Below are 9883 nucleotides of genomic sequence, written 5' to 3' on the forward strand. Positions count from 1 at the left end.
GGATTACAATTTGCGTCTTCCATGCCTCGGGGATTTCACCAGACACAAAAAACAGATTAAATAGATTAGGAGTGGTCTTTTGCAAAGCGACTTAGTTACGGATGAAGATATACGGTATGCCCGTCTTCTCCTGGTAACTGTTACGGAGGCCGTCAAGTGCTAACTCAAGTTCATAGAATGTGAAGGGCTGTCGAGAGGGCCTAGCCCGCTAGAGGAGGAGATGGTCTATGCAGGATTCCTCAGGAACTGATGAGGGGCTAATTTATCTGCGAACTCTGCCAACCAGGAAGGGATTATGGGGGATGGTCGATCGGGATCGAAGAGCCTCTGATTTTTTTTATACTTTTCCATACCCAGCGATGGGGCGTTCTGGATTGAGACTTTCACAAAATCCCTTCCATCCTTTCTTCTTCGCTTTTTTTAGAGACGTTTAGTGCGAGCAGAGATTTTTTGGAAGTCAATAAAATCTTCAGAAAGACCGGAATCATTGTATTTACGTTCGGCGTTCTTTCTTTCTTTATCGCCGCCGTGCATTCCGCATCCCACCAAGGAGGGGAAGGGATCTTGGCTACTAGCCATTTTTTTCTTTGGATGAATTTTATCTGCAGCTTCTATCCAGAACGGATTGGAAGTGGTTGTAGAGAGTCAAGGGTGGGGTTTAACAGGTTGGAGTCGAGCTCTTTAGCCTTTTTTTCTACATAAAAAGAGAAGTTTGGCCAATCTGCTTTATCCAATCTGTATTTAAGGAGGGGTTGGGGGGCGGGAAGGCTGAACAGAGGATGGTTGGGAAATGATAATAGGGAAATGATCACTTCCGTGTGATTGTCTCAGTACCTGATAGGATAGAAGACATGAGAGTTGGGAGAGCAAGCAGACAAATCCAGAACTGAGTGTGGATTTTGTCCGGGGTATACCCGGTGAGTGGGAGAGCCCGTCGTTAATAACTGAGACATTTATGTCATCAAATAGGTCCAAGAGGAAAGCGGAAAATGCGTCTGAGTGCGAAGAACCCCAAGACGTGTTGTGACTGTTGAAATCCCCTAGGATGAGGAGAGGGGAGGGACCGAGAACAGGATGGTGGAAAGATCGGGTATTAAATTTATATTAGGATGTGGGATATAAGATGGATACAAAGTTGATTCCCATGACATTAGCCGCAACTGCGTTAATGTCATGTGAATGAGGAGGGAGGGGTATTTGGGAGAAAGAGTAATCTCTTCTGATCAACAACGCACAACCAGCACGACCATCACCGCGGTCCTCCCGGAGGCATGAGAATCCCGGATCCTGAAAGCGGGAGTCCGGTCTCAACCATGTCTCCGAGATGGCCGCTACAGAAATGGAGTGCTCGTTGACGATTCTGACCAAATCAGGTTTTTTTGGATAAGGCTACGGCAATTCCACTGAAGGAAATTGGCCTGGGGGCCATTGGAGAAGGATAGCATCTCGGCAAGTGAAATCATTAAGGGGCAACGTCGGGCGTAAACAATCGCTCCATTTAGCGATTATATTTGTAAGAAGTTTGAATAACAGTTCCATAAGGTCATCATTGGGCGTCTCAACTGGCGTCCGTCGTGACGATAGGGGCATAACCATTTGGAAGTTGAGATTGTGGGTCGAAACGATATTTTTATGGGCTTGACGATCATATCCGGAGACAGGGGGGTTCTTGATCTAGCTTTACGGCTGACCGTCTTACGGTATGAAGTCGAGATGGGCGATTGGGAGGAAGGGAGGGGGACCAGAGGGGGGATTGCCGAGGGGACTAGGGTCTGGGTCAAACATAACCTTGGCCACGTCCGCGTAAGGGCGGCGTACGGCAGGGAAGCGAGAGGAAGCTTCTTGATAAGAGATGCTGTGCTCTGACATTGCCAATTTGATGGACTTTTGTCTACAATATTCCGGGCAGCGTTGGTCTGTCGCGTAATGATGGCCTGAACAGTAGAGGCAAGTCACTTGCTCAGGAGCGATGTTGCATCCTTCACCAGGGTGTTTTGTGCACACTTGAAACAGCGAGCATCGGAGCGGCACTGGCCTGAATGTGGCCAAACCTCAGGCATTTTCGACATTGGATTTTGGGAGAACGTATACTTCGACCTTCAGCGATGTAAAGAAAGCAAAGACTTTCTCAGGAAGTTTTTGACCTTCGAAGGTCACCACAACAGTTTGAGTTGGAACCCAGGATGGAGGACCTCCCTCATTGGTTACTTTGCGTTGGAGGCGTCGGGCTTTGAGGATTTTGCCATGTCCGTCTTTAAGGTCAGTCGCGTCAACAAATTCTTCCATCGACCAGTCGACTGGTACGCCACGAATCAAACCCATACGGGAAACATTGTATGTTGGATGTGGGCTTTATATTTATTTCTGGACAAACAGGGGTTTTCTAAGATGTTATTAGCATCCACAGCGGTCATAAATTCTACCGAGACACGGTTTCTGCCTACGGACTTTATACCATCTTTTTAATATTTTGAATGTTATCTCTGAATAAAGCGAGGCCAACCTTTATAGGTTGAAGTGAGATGGCCGAGTTGCTAGACTCTGCGTCTCGGGAGATGTGTACAATAAATGGGCCACTGTCATAAATGCCGTATTTGCGGGAGTCCTCGTCTAAGTCAGGTGTTTGTAAAGGTTTGCTATAGATCATTGTCGGCATCCGTCCCTGCATCACCTTTTTCCCTTTCGGTTCAGAAGATGCGGACGGCGATTGTTCCAAGAAACTAAGGCTACGCTTTCGTGAAATATTTTGCGTGTCCATCTCAATCGAGTTCATGGAGCTACCGCCGCCCGGATCCGGGGCTCCTCGTTCCCCTCCATTACTTTGGCCCTTGGCCAACCGGACAGATGGTTATTGAGTTAGATCAATATTATGTACTTATTAAAACCACCACCAGAGAGTTAATTAGGAAGGAAAGTTATTTTAAAGGAAATATAACCTAAAAATGAACAGACTCACTGCACGGCGCTTCTGTCAATCAAAAAACTTTTAAATTTAAGAAAAAATCTACTGCCAGTTCGGACACGGCCAGCCGCTCGTACGGTAACGTTAGTGTTGTGTACTAGTACTGACCCTCACACAGAGCAGCTTCCACTGTGCGGGTCGTTCTTGTGCGAGCGCGCGGCGCGGCAGGCGGGCACGGGCAGCGCGCGTCCGGCGCGCACGGACACGGCCAGCCGCTGGTACGGGAACGTTAGTGTTGTGTACTAGTACTGACCCTCTACACAGAGCAGCTTCCACTGGTGCGGGTCGTTCTTGTGCGAGCGCGCGGCGCGGCAGGCGGGCACGGGCAGCGCGCGTCCGGCGCGCACGGACACGGCCAGCCGCTCGTACGGGAACGTTAGTGTTGTGTACTAGTACTGACCCTCTACACAGAGCAGCTTCCACTGGTGCGGGTCGTTCTTGTGCGAGCGCGCGGCGCGGCAGGCGGGCACGGGCAGCGCGCGTCCGGCGCGCACGGACACGGCCAGCGCTGGTACGGGAACGTTAGTGTTGTGTACTAGTACTGACCCTCTACACAGAGCAGCTTCCACTGGTGCGGGTCGTTCTTGTGCGAGCGCGCGGCGCGGCAGGCGGGCACGGGCAGCGCGCGTCCGGCGCGCACGGACACGGCCAGCCGCTGGTACGGGAACGTTAGTGTTGTGTACTAGTACTGACCCTCTACACAGAGCAGCTTCCACTGGTGCGGGTCGTTCTTGTGCGAGCGCGCGGCGCGGCAGGCGGGCACGGGCAGCGCGCGTCCGGCGCGCACGGACACGGCCAGCCGCTGGTACGGGAACGTTAGTGTTGTGTACTAGTACTGACCCTCTACACAGAGCAGCTTCCACTGGTGCGGGTCGTTCTTGTGCGAGCGCGCGGCGCGGCAGGCGGGCACGGGCAGCGCGCGTCCGGCGCGCACGGACACGGCCAGCCGCTGGTACGGGAACGTTAGTGTTGTGTACTAGTACTGACCCTCTACACAGAGCAGCTTCCACTGGTGCGGGTCGTTCTTGTGCGAGCGCGCGGCGCGGCAGGCGGGCACGGGCAGCGCGCGTCCGGCGCGCACGGACACGGCCAGCCGCTGGTACGGGAACGTTAGTGTTGTGTACTAGTACTGACCCTCTACACAGAGCAGCTTCCACTGGTGCGGGTCGTTCTTGTGCGAGCGCGCGGCGCGGCAGGCGGGCACGGGCAGCGCGCGTCCGGCGCGCACGGACACGGCCAGCCGCTGGTACGGGAACGTTAGTGTTGTGTACTAGTACTGACCCTCTACACAGAGCAGCTTCCACTGGTGCGGGTCGTTCTTGTGCGAGCGCGCGGCGCGGCAGGCGGGCACGGGCAGCGCGCGTCCGGCGCGCACGGACACGGCCAGCCGCTGGTACGGGAACGTTAGTGTTGTGTACTAGTACTGACCCTCTACACAGAGCAGCTTCCACTGGTGCGGGTCGTTCTTGTGCGAGCGCGCGGCGCGGCAGGCGGGCACGGGCAGCGCGCGTCCGGCGCGCACGGACACGGCCAGCCGCTGGTACGGGAACGTTAGTGTTGTGTACTAGTACTGACCCTCTACACAGAGCAGCTTCCACTGGTGCGGGTCGTTCTTGTGCGAGCGCGCGGCGCGGCAGGCGGGCACGGGCAGCGCGCGTCCGGCGCGCACGGACACGGCCAGCCGCTGGTACGGAACGTTAGTGTTGTGTACTAGTACTGACCCTCTACACAGAGCAGCTTCCACTGGTGCGGGTCGTTCTTGTGCGAGCGCGCGGCGCGGCAGGCGGGCACGGGCAGCGCGCGTCCGGCGCGCACGGACACGGCCAGCCGCTGGTACGGGAACGTTAGTGTTGTGTACTAGTACTGACCCTCTACACAGAGCAGCTTCCACTGGTGCGGGTCGTTCTTGTGCGAGCGCGCGGCGCGGCAGGCGGGCACGGGCAGCGCGCGTCCGGCGCGCACGGACACGGCCAGCCGCTCGTACGGGAACGTTAGTGTTGTGTACTAGTACTGACCCTCTACACAGAGCAGCTTCCACTGGTGCGGGTCGTTCTTGTGCGAGCGCGCGCGCGGCAGGCGGGCACGGGCAGCGCGCGTCCGGCGCGCACGGACACGGCCAGCCGCTGGTACGGGAACGTTAGTGTTGTGTACTAGTACTGACCCTCTACACAGAGCAGCTTCCACTGGTGCGGGTCGTTCTTGTGCGAGCGCGCGGCGCGGCAGGCGGGCACGGGCAGCGCGCGTCCGGCGCGCACGGACACGGCCAGCCGCTCGTACGGGAACGTTAGTGTTGTGTACTAGTACTGACCCTCTACACAGAGCAGCTTCCACTGGTGCGGGTCGTTCTTGTGCGAGCGCGCGGCGCGGCAGGCGGGCACGGGCAGCGCGCGTCCGGCGCGCACGGACACGGCCAGCCGCTCGTACGGGAACGTTAGTGTTGTGTACTAGTACTGACCCTCTACACAGAGCAGCTTCCACTGGTGCGGGTCGTTCTTGTGCGAGCGCGCGGCGCGGCAGGCGGGCACGGGCAGCGCGCGTCCGGCGCGCACGGACACGGCCAGCCGCTGGTACGGGAACGTTAGTGTTGTGTACTAGTACTGACCCTCTACACAGAGCAGCTTCCACTGGTGCGGGTCGTTCTTGTGCGAGCGCGCGGCGCGGCAGGCGGGCACGGGCAGCGCGCGTCCGGCGCGCACGGACACGGCCAGCCGCTCGTACGGGAACGTTAGTGTTGTGTACTAGTACTGACCCTCTACACAGAGCAGCTTCCACTGGTGCGGGTCGTTCTTGTGCGAGCGCGCGGCGCGGCAGGCGGGCACGGGCAGCGCGCGTCCGGCGCGCACGGACACGGCCAGCCGCTCGTACGGGAACGTTAGTGTTGTGTACTAGTACTGACCCTCTACACAGAGCAGCTTCCACTGGTGCGGGTCGTTCTTGTGCGAGCGCGCGGCGCGGCAGGCGGGCACGGGCAGCGCGCGTCCGGCGCGCACGGACACGGCCAGCCGCTCGTACGGGAACGTTAGTGTTGTGTACTAGTACTGACCCTCTACACAGAGCAGCTTCCACTGGTGCGGGTCGTTCTTGTGCGAGCGCGCGGCGCGGCAGGCGGGCACGGGCAGCGCGCGTCCGGCGCGCACGGACACGGCCAGCCGCTCGTACGGGAAGGCCCCGTAGTAGCGCAGCAGCTGCACGAACAGCTCGGCCAGCGACAGCCGGTTGCCGCGCGCCGCGCCCGCCTCCCACCCGCCGCCCCCTCCCCCCCCCTCCCCCGCGCACCGACACGCACGGCAGCACCGGCGGGGACGTGCCGCCTGCAACACCACGACCAATGACAATCAAACGTTACATGGCAGTTTTCAAAAAAAAGTGTACCTTTTCTTATACGAGCATAGGTACATAAGGGTGGTTTAAAACAATGAGTTTTTGGGAGCTTATATTGAGAATAAAATACAATAATTATTGAAACAAGCGTCTGGTCGGTCTGGCTGTTAGCGGCGAATGAACGATGCTCGTCCTGATGATGTAGCTTGCGCGGGCGCAAATAGTTATGATTATTTTATTTTATATTTGATTGTTCTACTGTAGTATTTTTGCATGCCAGCTACTGGCGAAATATGCATTTCACATAATACTTATTGCAGACCGTCATATTGTACCAAATTTTAAGCAGAATTAAATGATTATGAATTTGAATTTTCTAAATGTATTTAATTTTTTCATGCAAATTTTATGAGTCAGTTCTATGACGCCTATACCGAGTGTATGAAAAACATCACAAAACTATTATATTTGTTTGGAACATTTTTTTAAACTGCAGGAATCGATTGTGCTCTTGATTCTGAGAAGATTGAAGAAGAAAATTGTAAAAAAAAAGAAGAAAATGTACACTTTTTTATAACAATATCCATGTCTTATTTCTTAAAAAAACAACAACAATTATATGTTTATTCTGCAAGTGGCATACATGCAGAAGTGCTCTTTTACGTGTCACTTTTTTATACTTCTAGCGCTTTCGGAACAACCATCATTGCCTTATTATATTCAGGGCATGAAGGTCCTTTCCACTTTATTTCAAGTCATTATTATCATCATATCGGGATCGGCAGCATTTCGGCTCAGGATGACTTCGTCCACAGACCCATTTCGTCACCTTTTTAAATCGTCCACAGTGCCATGTCGTCAGCCTACAATTCCTAAATCGTCACCTTCCTAACTCGTCCACTTTCTTTTATAGACCACAGCACTACTTGGTCAGCAGTGCCAACTTGTCCACGTTTACCAGACGTTGTCTCACAGATATGGTCAATTTAAGCGTTTAAATAGCAAAATATCCCGAGATTAATTTGCAAAAAAGCCCCTTTTCAATAATCAATTTATAGAGCATTTATATTAGTCTGGATAATGAACGATGCAATAATGTTGACGAGTTGGCACTGTGGTCTAAATTGGAATGTTGACGTGTTAGCACTGTAGTTGAAATAAGACTGTTGACGAGTTGGTACTGTGGCCCACGTAAGAAAGCGGACAAGATAGGAAAGTGACGATGTAGGAATGTTAGCAAATCAGAACAGTAGACTATATGAGAATGAGGACCATTTAAAAAGGTGACGAAATGAGACTGTGGACGAAGTCATCCTGAGCCAGCATTTCGGCCCGCGGGCTTAGTACGGTGCGGGCTGATTTGACCAAAGAATGATGTACTCACACTGCAGGAAGTGTATGACCATGAGTGTGAGCGAGTAGGAAGACAGCGTGCAGTGGCGCGCGTCGTTGATGTCGTGCGCCTGCGCCCATAACTTGGTGACCGCCACCAGCGGCCGCACGCGCCAGTCCACTGCGCACACACAGACATACACACGCTAGACCCATGAGAGCTGCATTATTCAAAATAAAACATTTAGACGAATAATAATTGAGAACCTTCTCCTTTCTTTGAGCGTAATTTTTTCGAGTTGTGAGTCGCGTATTTTCGGTCGCATAATTGGACGTAGTTAACAAAAAGGATCCTCAACAATTATTCTTTTAATTTTGGATCTACTTTCAGTAGGAACAATAACTAATTGACATTGACAGTGCTTTCGATCCTTATTGTTAAACTAGGTCCAATTTCGGTTAGGGCCTATTTTTGTACAACTCATTTTGAGTCGCCGTGTGGCACAAATTGGACTTGTGTATTATTCAAAAACTTATGCTCGTCTGGCTTCACCCAAGTATCGTTTTTAAACGACTTCAAATAAATGAGGAGGTTATCAGTTCGTCGGAATCTTTTATTATTTATGATTCACAGTTACTTGATATATTTGTTCTGGGATGTATATCGTGATCACCTAACAATACGTACAATATATATTTTTTTGCAAATGCACTGAAATATCCGGTACTTATTTTCAAAGCTTATCAAAGGTTATCGCGGTATAGATCCCGTAATAAATATATCAAGCTAAGTATTGAATTACAATTTTAGATGATTCACGATTAAAAACAATATATACAACTTTTCATTGTAGATATGTATGTACACCGCATAATAAACAGTTTAGAGCTATTGCTATTGTTTTTAATAGTTTAGAAAATTGACACTGTAAAGTCAAGTGCAAGGACATCGACACTGCCAAATTTACAAAAAAATGTATAGACGACTTAACATTAACCCTTTAACCGCCATTGTCTGAATTAGAAGACTAAAAAAATCCAGCTCATTTCGCCGCAGTCTTATAATTAAGACAAAATGTCATATAGTTTCGGTGTAGGTGGCGATACGGGCACGTACGAATGAAAACGTATTGGCGGTTAAAAGGTTAAGGACGTGTCGATAAGGATGTGTCGTTTGGCTGTGTCGATATCTTTGCACTTGATTGTACACAAAAAACAATAGACACGTGGAAAAACAATCGACGAATGTGCTGTCATTTCACGTCATAACACGTATACTTACGTCGCGAGTAGCAGTAGAGGAGGCTGGTGTTCCGTATGCCGACGACGTTGTTGCAATTAAGATCCACCTGCAGGCCGGCGCGCGCGTCGCGGAACTTGAGGATCGGCACTTTCGCCTGAATCAACTCTGCGAACAATTTTTAAACTCGACTGTACCATTTTCACAATAATTCTATCCAACATAACCTAACCAACAAAAAGTTGGAAAACCCCCGACTTTGTCACTTCAAAGTTCAATATCTCAGAAACGGCTGAACCGATTTTGAATAAAAAATGACTAAGAACCACCGCTAGAAAATCTGCTTTCAAATAAAAAAAACGCATTCAAATCGGTCCACACGTCCAAGAGCTACGGTGCCACAGACAGACACGCACACAGACACACATAGCGTCAACTTATAACACCCCTCTTTTTGCGTCGGGGGTTAAAAATAAATCAAGTACCTATAACACATTACGGGTATACTTACGTCGCGAGTAGCAGTAGAGGAGGCTGGTGTTCCGTATGCCGACGACGTTGTTGCAATTAAGATCCACCTGCAGGCCGGCGCGCGCGTCGCGGAACTTGAGGATCGGCACTTTCGCCTGAATCAACTCTGCGTCTGTACAGAACAATTTAACATTCAACGTGATTTATTGAAGCCAACCCTTAAGAACGTCACGTGTTTAATATAGTTTGTTGCGGTTAAGTATTTGATAATAATTTGTTAGACCATTATGTTAATAAGAAAAGCATCAATATTGTTATTTTTACAACTATTGCGGAATGCAGCATCGATACAAACCGTGATGTGATTTAAGAGGGTTTATACCTGCTGAGCTGGCAACGTTGCATTTTTGTTAGTTTTTCTCGATTATTCCATAAAAATTGAACGAAAATTAATAATGTTGTCTGATAGAACCCTTCTTAATATATAAGTTAATGTGCCTACTCTAATAATTATTTATTATAGACTTTTACTTTCTTTAAAAACCGGTAATAAACTT

The 9883-nt window shown here is 50.8% G+C and overlaps 1 protein-coding gene across 1 annotated transcript in view; it reads right to left on the reverse strand.

Moving 5' to 3' along the window:
• LOC141440008 (poly(A) RNA polymerase gld-2 homolog A-like) overlaps nucleotides 1-9883 on the reverse strand; it is a 25542-nt gene that overhangs the window by 4118 nt on the left and 11541 nt on the right. The window contains 4 exon segments of the mRNA XM_074104465.1: nucleotides 6006-6216; nucleotides 6218-6273; nucleotides 7668-7796; nucleotides 9367-9498. Coding sequence (XP_073960566.1) covers nucleotides 6006-6216; nucleotides 6218-6273; nucleotides 7668-7796; nucleotides 9367-9498 — 528 coding nt within the window.

Source organism: Choristoneura fumiferana, chromosome 21, assembly GCF_025370935.1.
Source record: "Choristoneura fumiferana chromosome 21, NRCan_CFum_1, whole genome shotgun sequence".
In the NCBI taxonomy this organism is placed as follows: domain Eukaryota; kingdom Metazoa; phylum Arthropoda; class Insecta; order Lepidoptera; family Tortricidae; genus Choristoneura; species Choristoneura fumiferana.